This window comes from Alligator sinensis, unplaced genomic scaffold, assembly GCF_000455745.1.
Source record: "Alligator sinensis unplaced genomic scaffold, ASM45574v1 scaffold402_1, whole genome shotgun sequence".
Lineage (NCBI taxonomy): Eukaryota > Metazoa > Chordata > Crocodylia > Alligatoridae > Alligator > Alligator sinensis.
The window spans coordinates 698,934-715,492 of record NW_005842089.1 but is presented as its reverse complement, the minus strand read 5'-3'; the positions used below and the strand labels follow the sequence as shown (position 1 = coordinate 715,492).

The 16,559-nt window shown below is 55.7% G+C and overlaps 1 protein-coding gene across 2 annotated transcripts; it reads right to left on the bottom strand.

Annotated features, from left to right (window-relative positions):
- Positions 1 to 2,367: 2,367 nt before the first annotated feature.
- On the bottom strand, positions 2,368 to 10,418 carry TNFRSF13B (TNF receptor superfamily member 13B). Of its 2 annotated transcripts, XM_006023971.2 has the most exons (5): positions 10,362 to 10,398; positions 7,167 to 7,307; positions 5,659 to 5,778; positions 5,100 to 5,318; positions 2,368 to 2,797 (listed from the first exon to the last, which is right to left on the bottom strand). In XM_006023971.2, the coding sequence occupies exons 2-5, from the start codon at positions 7,273 to 7,275 to the stop codon at positions 2,565 to 2,567; spliced, it is 681 nt and encodes a 226-aa protein (XP_006024033.1). In that variant the 5' UTR covers positions 7,276 to 7,307; positions 10,362 to 10,398; the 3' UTR covers positions 2,368 to 2,564. The 2 variants fall into 2 exon arrangements, with proteins under 2 accessions (XP_006024033.1, XP_025060377.1); XM_025204592.1 differs by lacking the exon at positions 7,167 to 7,307 and having other exon boundaries at positions 10,362 to 10,418.
- Between the last annotated feature and the right edge of the window lie 6,141 nt (positions 10,419 to 16,559).

Genomic DNA, 16,559 nt, shown 5'->3' with positions numbered 1-16,559 from the left:
GTGCCTGCCAATACCTGGGTTGAGTGGGGGGCAGCCCTCAGCAGGGCCCGGAGCAAGGCTTTACATTATGCCTCTGGCGCTGTAGCAAGATATCTTAACTACATCCTGGTGCCCTTCAGGGGGCAGTTCAGGATGATGAAAATTTAGGGCTAACGAGAAACTCCTCTGTCACCCCAGGATATGTGGTAGCTGGAGTCCTTGCCTCACCTCAAAGCCATGCAGGGCACGTCTACACATGCATTAATGTGCTCTAATTCCTGCGCATTAAGTTTAGTACCTGTAATAAGAAGTACTAACTCAATGTGCTGTAGTAGTGCCGGCGCACACCTTTTTAGTGATGTCAATGCTCAGTAGACTCATTTCACTGCAGATTAGCACAATAGCACGGCTGTTGCCATGATGTGCTAATGCTCAGTAGAATGAGTTTACTGCGCATTTAGCGTCTCGTGTAGACGCACCCTCAGCTCTCCAGCTTTGGCCGGTTTCTGCTATGTCCTCATTATCTCTGCTCTGTGTCCTGAGGTTATCCTGTCCGCAGCAGTACCGCCTGGGGCACTGACGTGGCAGTGCCAAGAAGACAAGAGCCCCATTCAGTGCAGGAAGATACTAACCAGGTGGAATATTTTAAAACAGTTTCTTAGAGATGTATTATGTGTTTGTTTGTTTTTTAAAGGGGGCACTTGTTGGCAGTATTATAACCCCTCGCTTGCACTTTCTTCTAGCTGTCTAAAGATGGTGGTAATTTTCTCATGACAAATATTGAGTCTCCTGAGCTTGGTTTCCTGGTGTTTCTCCTCGCACTCAGTTCTACAAGACAGAGTCCCCAGCAAGTCTCTTCAAGGCAGGCGGCTTCTCATTCTCACAGTGTAAGATTCATGTAGCCCTAGACACCGTTTTCGTCCCAGTGAGGTTTTAAAACCTACATACCTCAGTGTTGGAGCTAAGACCTCTCCAAAGTGATGGATAAGACGTGCCCTTACAGGGGCCAGGTCTTTCAAGCACATCTGAAAGCCAGGCCTTTTGAAGATGTCTAAGATTGGGTAACCACAACAGGGGCACCTAAATTAACTGGGCTCTTCTGAAAATGTTTGGCCTTGGGAGAGTTGTCCCAACACCATTCATCTTTGTGCTCATAAATCCCGGTGCCTCTAAGGACTGATGTCTCCTTTGTGTAGTCAGCTAGCAAGGCCAGAGGCAGGAACACAAATCAAGCAGTGCTCTTAACTAAATATTGAACCAATTTCTACACAGGTTTGCATTTGATGCTCTACTCTATAGATCTGTGAGCCCAGCAATTTAGACAACCTATTTCAGTCTATCGTGGCTGAGAGCTGCAGTCGCTGCGACCTGTCATGTCATATACCAGTGGGCCTGCTGACCCAGCCACCTCCCCACGAATCCCATCTCAGCATACTGGAAATGGAGCTCCTGACCTGACGGCCGGGCTCCCCTCCCTGCCCCGTTCCTTACTGAGCTTCCTCTGCTTCCAAGATGCTTCTGTTGAAGCTACAAGACGCGCTGCTCTGGTCAGCACAGCCCGTGTGGCCATCACTGGCTTCTTGGGATCCTGCCAAATACCATCCATGCGTTGTAAAGACAGCATTACTGAATTTTCTTTAACCAGAATGATTGGCTTCTATTGAAGTTTGGACCCCAGCCCAGAAGGCAATAATGGTTGGAGGCTGGAGGAAGAGAAAGGCCAGAAAAAGTGATCTGTAACTAGAAGACGACAGTTTGAGACATTTAAAGCTATTTTAAAATAGAACTTTTAAAAATCTCTATATGCTTCAAGCCTTGGCAAAGTTTTCAAGGTGTGGAGGCGTCTCATGCAGAACAGGGATGGAAATGTCAAGCACTACAGTGTACCAGTGACTGGCTGGGGATAAGGAACTTTCTGCTGGTACACTGATGGCCGTGGGCTCAGGGGTGGAAGTATGCAGGGATGTGATTGTCCCTGGTCACCATTGGTCTGTGGGCCACTGAAAATCCTGCCGAAGGGAGCCTGGCTGTGTGGGCCATGTCCCCCCCCACCAAGAGGCCCCGTCTGGAGGGGAGGAAGACCCTCACTGCTTTGCCCTACGCTGGCAAAAAAGTAGCTCTTCCCCTGCAGGGCCAGCCCCAAACCAAGCAAAGTCTCTCCTGTTCCTCCCCGCCTGTGAATTAGGAGCTGCTCAGCTTGCTCCCTACTGCCTGACTGATGAGCGGGGTCCCTAGCAGTCCCTCGTCCTTCGTTTGCAGAGGCCAAGGGGCAGTACCTGTGACATGGGTGCCTGAAGAAGGAGCCGCACTGAAAGATTGATTCGCTTGACCCACAAGCAGATGGAGGCTGCCAAATGGGAAAGGAAGCAAGAGGTTTCCTGAGTCTAATCATGAGACTTTTATTTCCATTGTGGAGAATAGCAGTGATGGGCTGCCCGTCCCACTCCATAGTACGAAAGGGAGTGTGACTGATGGGCAGGCAAGGTATAGTGGTGCTTATTGGAAACAGGGCAGAAATTAAGGGCAAGTAGCTTTCTTCCCAGCAGTTAGGCTGTTGGCGACCACACAGAAGCCCGACTCTGAGTTCATGCCGTGAGCGTCTTCTCTTGCGATGGAGAGCATATAATTTTGAAGTGGCCGTCCTCAGGGGCAGGGACAGCAGCCCTTGCTCCTAGATGGTAGAAGCTACTGTGACACGGGCTGGTCTCCTGTGTGGCAGCCCCTTGCTCAGGAAAGCAGAAGCCACAGGTCTCCACTGGCTCTGGTATCCTGCTTCCAGCAAATCCATCTCCAGCGCTTCCCGCTTCCACTAAACGATCTGCAAACATAGGACAGGGAACAATAAGTCATGTCATGTCTGGCTGCGGCTGCCGCCTCTGGAGTCAGAGGGGGACTTGTGGCTTCCTCCCCTCCCTTCTGCAACCTTGGGCCCCCTGCCCGCCCCACCATGTGTAGAGCAGCCCTAAAGCTGCTGCCTGCATGGAAGAGCACCACAAGGCAAAAGCTGTATAGGAAACCGAGTGAACAGCTGGAAAGGAGGACCTGGCACTGTGGGAACAGCCTAGGACCCAGCAGAGCCCCTCTGTGCTGGTGGGGTGAACAAAGCTCGTCCTGGGGCATCAACTTCTGCTTGGCCCAGGCCACGGCAGGCTTCGTGGTGTGTTTGCAGCCTGTGAGAGCGAGAATCACCATCCTCTCCCCCTCGGGCCCCCAGCATGAGTGCTCTGCTTCTCCCTCCCTTTGGCTGCAGCCAGGGAATGGGGGCACAGGGAAACTAAGTGACTTGCCCAAGGTCACACCAGGGAGTCTGGCAGAGTAGGGAGTTGAACCTGGGCCATCTAAGTCCTGCATTGGCCAGTCTCCAAAAACACCGTGACTTTGCGAGTCTGTCGTAGTCTCATCCCCTTCCTTACCTCTGCAGTGGCTTTACTTGGCACAAGCTTTCTCTCTGCAGCCTGGTTCTCAGGACAGGGACATTCCTGCCCTGTGAGGGCACAGGCCCCCAGGAGCTACCGTGGTGCTTTGCAGGGGCGGGGTTCAAAGCAAGACCCCATGTTCCTGCAAACAAGCCTGCTCGCAGCTCAGCCGGAGCTGTGGGGCCTGGCATGGCCACCACTCAGCACCTGGCTCTGCCTTTGAAGGCCCTGGGAGCTGGGCAGATGGAGCAGCTGCCCCATCCGGCCTGCTACAAGGGACCAAGAAGCCATTGTTCAGCTGGGTCCCTGCCAAGTAAATGCTAGTCCTCCTGCGAGCTGCCCAGACTGAGCAAACGGGATTGCTACCATTATTAGAGCTCAGGCTCTTGATGGCTGCCTGGCTGCTTAATTAGAAAGGAAGAGACAGACTTGTTCTTTACAACTCCTCATCCCTGGGACGGGACCAGCTGTCGGCCAGCCGGTGCCAGCCACCAGAAGGAGAAGCCAGCAGTGCCAACCAGGCACACATCAGTCACTGCCATTGCCTAACCATTGGGCTGCTGCAGAACCATGGGCTGGATTTCCTGGGGAGGAGAACTTGGAGCTCGCAGCCTGGGGGCTGAGGTTGTCTTACCCCTGGAGTCTTTACCACAGGATTAAACGTCTCTGAATCTTTAATGCCCAGCTATAACACGGACCTCACCTGGGTGGCGCAGCTCAATCTATTAATGTTTGTATAAAGTGCTTGAAAGCTTTGTGTGCTTAGGGCAGTAGCAGAGCAAAGGGCAATACTCACCTGATTACGGCAGCACCAGGCCATGTGTGAGCCTGCTGCACACTGAGCTGTGGCAGCATTTGTGTCAGGCACATGCATCAACTATGGGGGGGTGGGAGCCTGAACATGTAATTGCTCATCTTTGGTGGGGTTTCCCTGGTTGTTCTCCAAGGTGAGCCACAAACCACCTCCTTGACTCTCTCAAGAGGTTTTTGTTGCACCTCATTCATTGAACGCTGATGATTAGGCCATGCCCTGTGCAAATAGCTCCCTTAATAGTGATTAGCAGAGCAAAGGGCTCCAGGAGAGAGCCAGAGATCTTGAAGGCTGGCACAGGAACAACTGAGGTCCAGAAAGTCTGTGTCTGGGCCAGAACTGAGCATCAGAGCCCAGGGTTAGCCCCAGATCTGCGTGCTGGCATGGCCCTCAGTGCTGTATTATTGGAGCCTCCGTACAGGAACCCAGGGAGATGGGATATGTGCTGCGAGGAAAGGCATCTAAACACTGTGACGTGCCTGACATCACACAGGGAGTCCAGGATTTGAATCCCAAGCTGGTGGCCCCAGGCCAGTGCTTCCCCCTCTGGTGCTGCCCTCCCAGGTATCTGCAATCTGGGATTCACAGTCAAGCTCCTGGACTGCTGTCATAGCAAATGTCCCTGAGCACAGTGCTGGGGGCAGTTCTCTGGCTTGTGTTACGTAGGAGCTCAGAGGAGCATTAAGGGTCCCTCCTGGCTGTAAGTCTATGTCCAAGACCTCATGCTGGCATTAGGAGCAGATGTAGTTAGAGCACCTGTATCCTCCACCCACCCCAGATGTGGTGCAAGAGCCAGCCCTTTGCTACCTGCCTGTATCAGGCTTCAGCTGTGCCCTGTTTTGCCCTTGGACTCTGCCACAATGTCCCCCTGCCCTCCAGCAGCTGGCATGTACCTTTGGATGAATCCTCTCTCTTGTGGCATGGCCCGGGGCCTGGTTGGCAGGAGACCACTTCCCCCTTCCTCCTGAAGTGGGTCCAGCCCAGCAGCAAAGAGCAGATGAGGATGCAGAGGCAGAGGCCCAGCAGCAGGTAGAGCACAAGCCACTGGTCCTGGTCACTGCATGGCCTCCGCTCCACAGCAACCACAGCGGATGAGGTAGTTACCAGCTTATCTGAAAGTCATTGGGACAAGCAGCACATCAGCGCTTCCCAGCACTGGGCAAGAGGGGCTAAATTGCGCTGGTGCTTGGAGGGGTCCGAAGCAGATGCAGGGAGGGTGTGGAAGTGATTAGAGGCATTGCGGTTTGCAGTAATCATATCAGAGCCAGCCCCTCTCTCCCCCTGGGTGAGACCTGCAAGGACTCTTCATGCACCCACCTCCCAGTGGGGTTGCCCCTGTCACTCCCACCCAGGCTGGCAGACACCAGCAAAGCCTGCCTGGGTACAGCCCCTGGCACCCCCACCTCCACCCAACAGAGCCCAGAGCATGGCCAGGGCTGGCGGCAGCCTCACCGCTCTCGCAGAAGGAGATGCACTGGATGGGGTGCCGCCCGCAGATGTCAAAGCAGCTGATGCATTTTCTCAGGAGGGCGTCGTAGTAGGAGCCGGCGCGCTCGCTGCATTCCATGGAGGCTGCAGGCGGGAGGGAGACAAACACGCTCTGCTGAGCCCGTCGCAAGAGGAGCTCCTGCGATGCTGGAGCCCAGCTCTGCTGGTCGGAGGCAGCATGCTCTGAGCAGCACGAGCACTGCCAACTCTTGAAAAGTTACCCTGGTGCCTGCTGGTTCCTCCCACCTGAGGCCCAGCCCTGGCGCCAGGTGAAGATAAGATGGCCTCTGCCTTTTGTTTAAGTCCAGCCTGAGCCCGCCAGTGGCAGAAGGACAAAGGAAGGCTCATGTTTAAAACCTTGGGATACCTCATCCTCACTCTGGACTTTGGAGGACCTAGCTCCTACTCTCCAGTCTCAGGGACCAGATCCCTTGTTGTGGTCTTCAGCCACGGGCTGAATCGCTGGGAAAGGGAATGGTTTAACAGAGCAAGAAGAGAGTGGCCGGGGAGAGTCCTGCACCACCCCACCAGCGCAACCTTCTCCCAGAGCTGCCCCGGGGCAGCCAGAGCCCTCCCTGCAGCCTGCCGTCGCTCACCTCTGCAAGAGAGAGCAGAGCTCCTGCCACTGCCCGGCAGCTGGCGGAAGGCACGTGCAGGCACTCCAGTACCCTGCCCTGCCTGCTGCAGCTGGTGCCTGCCCAGGGCGCGCGTCAGCCCTGCCACACAGCTGGAGATGCAGGGGCAGGCATGTGCCATGTGGCAGCTGGCTGTTGGCAGGACCCTGCCACGCTGGACAAGGCAGGTTTTAGTAACAGAGCCCTTTTGCCAGTGGTAACCTCAGCAAGCTGCCAGGTCCGAGACCCCCCGGGCTCTGGTTATTAGTGTTATCCCCACACCCCTGAGAGACTCCATCCAGACACGGGCTCTGGTGATCTCCTGGCCCAGCTCCGCACTGCCTCTGTGGCTGCCAGCTCCCTGTTCTCATGCTCAGAGGCAGGTTTCTCAGGAGAGGACTGGACCCAAGGACCCTACAGCCACGTCTCTGCCCTGCAGACTCCTCCCTTTGGGGCTCTTGTAGGGGAGAGCAGTCAGAGGCTGCAGTAAGCCCCGGCCTGTAGTGGAAGGGGCATGGCTGGGAGGGAGGAAGGGGGATTGTGCTTCCTGCGAAGTTTTGTCTCATTGCTGTCTTGAAAACCTGGGCTAGAGTTATCTGAGAACTTTGCCTGAGTCTACTTCCCAGGCCAGCCCCAGCCCTAGCCCCACCTGCTCCTTCAGAGCTGCTATTTTTCACGGCGTTTTTGGCCCCATCCTCTGCAGGACAAAGCCACTGGCACAATACAAAGGGCTGAGACTCCTCGGAGCCTTTCACTCCAGTCTGCATCGCGCAGCAGTGTCCCTGGGGTAAGTGCCCGACCTCTCCAGTGCCCACGGCCAGTCTGCAAGCCCGGCCAGTTGGCTCCCCGAGCACTCACCACAGAAGGCAGTGCATCGCTCGACTGTGGACCCTTTGCAAACAAGCCGGCAGGAGGTGCATTGGCACAGGAGCTTGTCCCAGTACTGCTGATCTGTGCAATTATTCATGGCCTCCTGCCTTGCACCCAGCAAAGGGACGTCTGCAAAACAGAAGGGAAAAGAAGATAGGGAGATGTCCCAGAGCCGGCAACCCTGGCCTCTGCTAGGGAGCTGCCTGGGTCATGGGCACTGACCCACTTCCTTGGGGAAGCTTGTGTGGCCCTGACCAGTGTCAGTCTAGGCACCACTGAGGTCCCTGAATGTGGATCACCACAGAGTTAAATGGAGGGACTAGACTCCCAACCCTTTTATTTGTTCTCCGTAGGACTGTCCAAGTTGTATCACTGGGGAGGACTACCCAGTTCACACTGCAGCTGCTGCCATCCCATCCTGATCAGGGCTCAGAGACACAGGAGTTGGTATGTAGCGGAAGGGAACGGTACAGGGGGAGCAGCTGGGGAGACGGAGGTAAGTGTGGCTAGAAGGGTTTGCTTGAGGCAGGGCTTTTTTTTGCTGCCGGTCTCTACCAAAGCACAGTCTTCCCTGACCTCCTAGCGGAGCCCATGGAAATCCCCCCGGGAAGGCATGCTCTGAAATGATGCTGACATCTGCAGGGCATCATCGCTGTTTTGAAATGGGATTTCTGAAAAACGTCAATTTCAGAAAAAAAACCTCCTGTTCTATTGACGTTTTCACCCAGATTTATTCCTGCCTGACTCAGAACAAAACCCCTTTGGGGAAGTGTCAAACACACCCCGTGAAATGGAAACTCCGGCGACCGAGGGCCTGTCAAGAAGATGGTGCACAGGGAGAGACGAGCCGGGGAAAAGTGGGGACAGCAATGGCTGCAAGAGGTGCCCAAGACCGGGCTATGGCCTTGCTCTCAGTGAGCAGTACAGCAAGCTGCTGGACTTTTTAATGCACAGCACCTTGTAAATGAGGCTCTTTTCAGGGAGATGAATAGCGGCTTCCTGGGCATTAGTGAGCTCTGGTTTTGCTTTGCCCCTTCCCCTTGCTGTGAGCCATGGGTCCCTGGCATGTGGCCTCTCCGGTTCTGTGGACAGGGCTTGCCTGCAGTATCCAGAGGACACTGCACGGCCCCGCATACGTGTGAGAGAAGCTGGCAAAACCCAGCCTGCATGAAACCCTCTCCTTGAGCACTGCACACCCTTGGCTCAGACCTGGCCGCACACTGGCACGGACATGCCACAGTAACAGAGCAAGGACCATGGCTGTAAGCCCTGGGCTTCTCCCTGCGGGGCACTGTCCTGTCTACCACCGCAGCACCTTGCCATGAGGACAGACAGCACCAGGAGCCCATGTATGCCCCTTACACACAGCAGGGCCAGCGTCTCTCTTAGCCAGCAAAGCTTTTGCAGCATGCCTGTGGCCCTGGAGGGCTCCCAGCTTTCCACTGGATGTGACTGAGGTTAAAAGTGGCAAAAAAGGACAGGGCAGTCCAGCGAAGGGTTGACAACTTCACACTGAAAGGATGGGGCAGACACCAGGCACTTTGTCAGTGGAGCACCAGGGAGCACTTGAATACAAAAGCCTTGTCCATGCTGGCTTTTCCAGGGGACGAAGCAAAGGGGAAACTTGTGGCTGGGGATCTGCCTGGAGCGTCTAACATCAGACCCCTCGGCGTTGCCAAACAGCCCCCTCCAGGGCCAACCCGGCAGGACGGGGTTCCCCTAACACCCCTGGACTTGCAGTAGTGACAAGGCCATACTACCCTTTCTTTCACACTCACAGGCTCCCAGGAGGCCAGCACCCCGCAGCTGAGCACCTTGGGGTCCTGTCCTGCCACTCCCTGAGGAGCAGCCCCTCCTCAGGTGTATGAGGCCCCTGGTGTGATGAGGCTGGGCTAAGTCCCAATAGTTGCCCCCATTTAAGGGGTCAAGTCTCTCCCTGTCGATGGTGCCTGTGCAATGCACTGCGTAAGGGGATGGGTGGGTAGGGAGGGTGTGAATCGGACTTCCTGTACTTCCCTGCAACCACCATTGTTCGCATTTAGCATCTGCTAGGTGCTGTGACAAGATGGTCCCCGGGGAGGAGTTTGGACTCCATGAGACTAACACCATGAGCTGTGCTGGCTGGACTCCACCACGTGGGAGCTGGTCCCTGAGCCTGGCTGAGAAGCCAGCTGTCTTGACCGTGAGCACAGCACCACGTGGGGCTGCATGCGTGAACATGACTGTACCAGGTCTAAGACCAAACCAGAAATGAGGCCTCTCCTTGGGACATGAACCCATGAGCCTGTGGCTGAGCCCAGCTGCCAGTCTCTAAAGCCAAGCCCCCAGCTTGCCCTGTCGTTCCGTGGGAGATGGGGGAATCTCTGTCTGGTCTTTTCTCTCTGAAGTGGCTTGTTCAGCAGCAGCCGAACAGCGGCTTGTTTATCCCGCCTGGTCACCCAGCTGGGGCTTTCAGTTTGCAGCCTAGCCGGGGAGTTCAGCATCCCACCCCTTCCCAGTGCCTATGAGCTCCAGCATCACAACCCCCTTCTCCCCCCCCCCCTGCAAGAACTCGTGGTTCCAGAAACCTGCTACATGGTTGACTCTGTACGGCAGCTTTCGACTCGGTGGTTCGACCACAGCAACCAGCAGCCGCTCTTGACCTCTGAAGTGCTTTGTCCTTCTCTATGAGTAGAGCTGGGGCTGGAGCCCAGGTGTCCCACCTCCCTGGTCTCCCCCTCTGTCCTCTTCCAGCCAAGTCCCCTTGAGCTCACTGGGCACTGGATCATCCACAAGAGACACCAACAGCACGTGGGCCTGAGCATCCCCCTGGCATCGGGGCTGAGCACAACGCTGGGGTGATGCCATTCCTCCCTTGTGAGGAGAGCAGATAGAGGGCAGAGAGAGCTGAGCCCTGGGTTGTCTTTGGTTCCTGCAGCCTGAGAAGTAGTGAGAACGGTGTCCCCCCTCCATCCCTCGGGGCACCTCGCTGTGACCGCACGGCACGTTCTTTCTAGGATCCTGCCCAGGGCTGTAAGATGGTGAGCTGCAAAGTGGGACAGACTGCACCTTGAGACCTCCTGTGATCTTGCCAAGCACATAGCCCCGCAGGTCATCCCTGGGTCCTCTTCCATTCCCAGTCCTACTGGAGCCCAGCCCCGTCCCATGCTGCCCAATACAGGAAAAATCAAGCAGGTAACTCACGTTTAGCCTCCTGGCGGAGTTTAGTCTACCTCAGCTTCTGCCATCTCACTGTGACCCTGGTCTCTGAGCCTGCTCATTACTCAGGCGGTTTATTATTAGAGTTCGATTTGATTAGAGCCTGGGCCACGTGCTTCCTGGGGTTTCTCCCCATTGATGCTTAATGCAAATGATCCTTTCGTGCAAGTTATACTCCCACAAATTGTATTGACTTGTGGATGGTGGGTCAGACAAGGCCTGGTGGCAAAAACCTCATGCTTCTGCAAGACAAACAGTGACAACAGGCAATGTCAGCCATGAACTTAGGCTCCTACAGGTGGTCTGCGTCCTTGCGGAGATTGGTCAATGCACGTGGAAAACATCTCAAATGGATCAGACCAAATTCTTGGGGAGACTTGTGCTAGCATGATGTCTCTGTGGGGTCTGTCTGTCTGTGCACTGATGCCCCTTCATTGGGAGCTAATTATTTTTTCTTTTTATGAGACTTTCTTTTAGGGAATGGCTGAGCAGTGGTGGTGGGGGAAATTCTCGCTGTGCTTTTTCAGCCGGTGTGCCACAAATTAGTCCCGCACCCTCCCCGAGTGTCCATCCAACCTCTTGCCCTTATCCCATGTGTTGGGTTTTTTTCTGCTTCCTGCCATGTGCTCTCAGCCTGATCTGCTGCTCTGCTTTTTGTTCCCTGCCCTACCTGCCAGTGTGCTGCCTGTCCTCCCCAGTCTGCTGTGTGCCACACACGGAGTCTCTGCGCTCGTTCTCTTTGCTTTGCCTGGGGGCACCAGACTGTCAAGTAATCAGTGCCTGCAATTGCAGCCAGATTTTCAAAAGAACTCGGAATCCAAGATGCCACTTACTTTGGTGCTTAACAAGGAGATGTGAGCCCTAATTAAGCCCATTAAGCGTTGATGGAAAGAGCTGCCAAAGGAAGCCATTTTCAATGCATGGGAAGTTTTATCAGTGCTACAAAACCCGGGAACTAAAGTACGTGTTGTGGAGCGCATATGCTGACACTTCATCGTTTGCATGTCTACCGACACTGAGCCCTCGCTCCTAACCAGTCCTGATTGTGCTCACCTGGACATCTGGCCCTTAGAGGAGAGAAGGCACCAGCCACTGCAGCAGGGGATGCACTGTATGGTGAAGACTATCACATCATCCAACACTAGTCAAAGGGTGACTGTAGGAGTGTTTTTTACTATGCTGGTTGCATCCGCAGCTTGTCTGGAGCGCTGTTGCAGTAAGGGGATTCCTAGCAATGGTGGAAAACCGTCAACCAAAGAACATCTAGGGTAGCCTCGTCCTAAGACTCAAAAGGGAGGTCAAGCACTGGTTGGTCTCGTGCACCCATTCCAGTACGACTCTGCTGTCATCAGATATGAAACACTCCTTTGTCCCAGTATGCCCTGGACCACGTGCTGCACCCCTGATGAATTTGGGGTGCTAATTGCTACCACAGTTGTTGTAAAGAGCATGTGAGGAAGCTCCAGATAATCGCTCCAGGATGCTGCTCTGGCCTGCCAGAGTCCCGGCCTGAATGGAAGGAAGAGATCTTAAACCATACCCCACGTCATCATCTCCCTTGACTCAGCCACGTAACGCGCTTCTGAAACAGAGAAGTTGGCCAGAAAGGGCAACACTTGACTTCTTCAGAAAATCCTGATTCACTACACCCGATGCCTCCCATGGGAAAAGAAGGGGAAATGTCCATCAGCGTTTAGTTGCGAGGCTTCTCAGAGCCAGGATGGAGGGATTTTCTGGTGGAGGGATGGGAGGAAACTGGGCAGGGCTCCCTCGCCTGATCCACTCTGCTGGGCTCAGAGCAGGGACTTGCAGCTGGCTCTTCCATCTGCTAAATAAATGGCCAAACCCCTGGGCTATGGGCTGTTGTGGAGTTTCGCTCTCCCTTTATCTTTCCCCCTCACTGGGGTAGATCTAGATGTTGAGACATCTACATTGCCCCATTAAATGACCAGTGGGGAAACTGAGGTATCTGCTACCCTTTGTTCCCTCCTGGGGGTGTGATTCAGTCCAGAGGAGTGGCAGGCTGAGCCCACGTCTGTACTGACACACTCACGCTCCTCTAAATGCCCCTGTCCCAGGTCCGATGCCCTCACGGTTATCTACTGCTTCTCCTCCTCTGCCTTAGCATCTCCAGCTCTGCAGAGCTTTCAGCTCTGTTCTCCTTGCCGCTTCACCAAGGTGACCAGCCAAGCTGTGACCCCAGAGTTGCCGTCTCAGGTGATTGATGAAACCTGAACTGCATGGCTTGATTTTCAGAGAGCAGGTGATGTTGGCGCTGCTGGGAGCTGCCAAACCCTCTGGTTTTCCCATGTCCATGGAAGGAGTCTAACGGGCAAGTCTGTGATGAAGCATAAATGTGACCCCTCCGGCCCTGTGTTTCCATCGACACCATGGCTACGTGTTTAAAAACCCGTCCTTCATGCAGACCATGCTGTGGTGGTCTGCAACTCGCACTGGGGGTGTCAGGGCAATGTGTAAGCACGGTCCACCCAGCAGAGGGGCTGGCCTGCAGTCCCTGACATCCAGGGGACCAAATTCCTCTGCGTTAATCAGAACCAATTGCACCAGGCTCAGCCAGCTTCTCTTCTCTGAAGTCAGACTCAAGGCTTTGCATTTTGCTTTTCCAGGCATCACACCTGCCAAGTGCTTCGCCCACCTGGGGAAGCCCCTCCTGCCTGGCACTTGGTCGCGTGAATGCCCATTGGACACTGACTAGGAACAAGCCCTCTGGCTCTCGGGTCCTGCTGGCCTTGGCTATTCTGCCCCAGCTCTTCCTTCACGCGGGCAGCCAGGGTCCTTCTCAGAAGTGACTCAGTGCAGACAGCTGTGTCTCAGACTTTGTCTGCAGACCAGGGCTGGGGAGCGGGGAGACTGCACAACATCTTGCTTTCTCAGAACCACCTGCGGGGAGAACAAGGTTGGTTTTTTCCACTCTGTTTAACCCCCTGCTCTGCACCTGACCTCAGCACTTGGGGCTTGCTCTCATGGCTGGCGCGCAGCCCTGGCGTTAGCAGCCAAGCGCTCCATCTCCTCTCTGCCTCGTGTGCCTCCCGGTTGGTGCCATCTGGGTAACTTTGCACCGGCTCTTGATTCGGGGAGCAAGGCTTCGATGCCTGCTGGTGGGTGTGGGGCTGCCTGTGCCTGGATGGCTGCTACAGCCTCTCAGATGGGGTGTTGGGGAAGGTGGTTGAGAGAGACAGTGGCATTTCTGCACCTACAGGCAGCTGTCCCCGAGCGTGGTGAGTTGCCTTGGGCTGTGTAATACAAGGCCTTGCCCTTCTACCCACTCTGAGGCATCTCCTCCCGCCTGGCTGCTTGCGGGGCAGCTCTCTGCTTTTGTCTACAAGCTCTGGGGCAGACAACAGGTGGTTTCTCGTTGCAGCAGCCTTGTTCTGGAAACTGTCCCAACTTCGTCCCCCAGGCGAAGCAAAGAGAACGAGCGCGGAGACTCCGTGTGTGGCACGTAGCAGACTGGCGAGGAGAGGCAGCACATTGGCAGGTAGGGCAGGGAGCAGAAAGCAGAGCAGCAGAGCAGATGTTGAGTCCATTTGCGACCAGTTCCTGCTGCCCTGAGCTGCCCGGGGGGCCGGTGCTCTCCTCGGCCCCAGCCGTAGGGTTTCGGGGGCCGTAACACGGTCCCAGGTGGGAGCTGTGGTGTCCTGCCCCCAGGGACTGGCTGCTCCTTTAATAAGAATTTTCATTTTCTGACTCAACTGAAAAGAGCGGGCTGAGGTTTTGCTTTCTTCCCTCAGTTACATCCACTGCAGGCAACAAGGCTGACGGGAAACCAGGTCCCAATGCTTAGAAATGTGGTCCCAGCTGGGCGGTGAGGCCTGACTCTGCCCCATGCTGAAGCTTCCAGCCCTGCAGTCTGGAGACGGGCGCTGGCAGGCCTTGCTCCAGCTCTCGCAGAGGCTGACGGGACTTAGCGCTGGCCTGATGGATGCCAGAGGAGGCTTTGGGATTGCGCGTTTAGGGGCGAAGAGGAAAGATGGATTGCTGTCCCAGGAGAGACTGCCCGATGGCCCCCTCCCAGTGCCCGCAGGCATGCAGTGCTCCCCATGGGAGGCTGTCTTGTGGCTTTGCGCATATTCACGGCAGCTGGGCAATGGACATGGATTGTGGGACGGGGGCTTGGGGGGAAAATGGGGTCTCAGACAAGCAAAAAATCAAGACCCTTTGCAGGCCTACCAGGAGGGCAAGCAGGGGCCTGGTGGGACTTTACTGCTGGGCAGTCCCTGTGCTGCCCCCACTCAGGTTATTACTGCAATTCTGGTGCTATTCAGTATTTTCCCTTCAATCCCCAGCTCCTGGAGTCAGGGGGTCACTGGAAGCTGCTGTTTTCTTCAGCACTAGCAGGCAAGGCCCAGGCCTCCTGCCTGTCGTGGCCTCTCACAGCTGGGACCCCAGAGAGCAGAGGCACAGGACCCCACAGCTCCTTTTCCAGCAGCTCCTGCTTTTCCAGATGCCCCCATGGCGGGAGCTAGAGCTGGGCCGATTCCCCACGAAGAGTTGTTCTGCTGAATGACTAGAGGGCGCAGGGGGCAGGGGTGTACTCCTCCCCCTTTTCCTCCCTTTCAGTGACTGAGGTTTTAAAGCTGGCTGTAAATAGCAGCCAGCAAGTCACAGTTCCCACCCTCCTGAGCCCTCAAGGAGGAAGTGAGAGGTACTCTGCACAGATTTTCTTCTCTCTGAGCAGGAGCCTGGCAGGCTGCCTTCAGCCCAAATTCCTAAAAGTAACCCCCACTCCTCCCCCCCCATGCACACACAGCAGCTCCTCCCGCGTACGTGACCCCCTGCCCCAATCATGTAGACAGCCAGCACAACAGGCCCAGATGCACATGTGTATCCATTTGAGCACATCTCAATGTGCTCTTCTGCACACAGTGCCGTAGCAAAGGGCAAGGTGGGGAGTGGGGCGACTGCCATGGGCATCAAAGCGAAGGGATGTCAAAAGGCACTGCCCAGCCAAGGTAGGGCGTAGGATGGAGCCACGAGCGGCTCATTTTGGGGGCGCGGCGATGGGGAGAGGGCAACTCCTGCTGCGGCTGCGTGCACTCCTGGGCACGCATAGGAGGGTGTGTGCCCCCCAGATCTGGGTGCAGGGTGAGGGCAGGTTGCCGCTGTGGGCTTTGCCCCGGGCGCCAAACTTCATTGCTATGGCACTGTCTGCACGCTGGTTCTCCTCTGTGCCTTGGCGCTGGGGGTGGTCAGCTGCCTCACGGCCATCTCCACCTGGCCCAGCCCCCGCCCTGTTCAGGCTCTGCTCGAGTGTCCCACAAAGGAAATGCCACCGCCTGAAGTAGACAGCCATCCTGTTGGATTTTTCACCCATCTTCACACCCTTTCCCCAGCCACTTGGTGTCTCTGGAGCTCGTGTCCAGACGGGGCCTTCTGCCTTGCTGAGGGAGGCCTGGCTTTGCAACGTGAAAAGGCCTGGTGGCTGGACAGAGTGGGGAGCAGCAGGGTTGAAACTAGAAATGGCAAGGTGCAGCCACAGCCCAGGTGTCTCCGGCCCACAGCAGCAGCACAGACTCATTCCTTTACCCGCTAATTCTCAGTGGGCTCTGCTCACCCCACCCAGGTCACTGGGTACTTGCTGGGTGATGCATGCATTTAAGTGGCCAAAGGGGAGTATTTGCTTCACTCTGGAAATAGTTCCCTCCTCTGCTTCGCTGCTGGGAGGGGGACAATGGGGACTTTGGTCAGCCCCAATATTCTGCCTGTCCCCAGTTGTTGCTCGGTGCTAAGGGGAGTTTGCGATGTGCGTGGTCAGAAGCAGGTTCCATTGCTGGCTTGGCTCTCAGCTGCACTCAGGCTTCGTGGGGATGAGGGCAGGCGGGGATATAAGGACTGAGGGATGCAGATCACGTGGCTGTGGGAGCTGCTAGCAGGAGCAAGTTGCAAAAGTCTCGGCAGTTCCCTTCGAACACGGCCCCGGTTGCTCTCTGCCACAAGCGCGTTCCATGCCTAGCTGGCATCTGCCCTGGGTGACCTTCTTCCCTGTAATGATTCATCCGCATGATGATTCATAAGTGCACATCCACCGTACACTGTATCATTGGCCAAGCAGGCTGTGGATGCCCCTGACAGACTCAAAATGGAGCACAGTGACATTCATGCTGGGACTTGGATCATGCGGCTAGATTTGCATGATCGGGGGCAGCAGGGCAGGCCCTATGA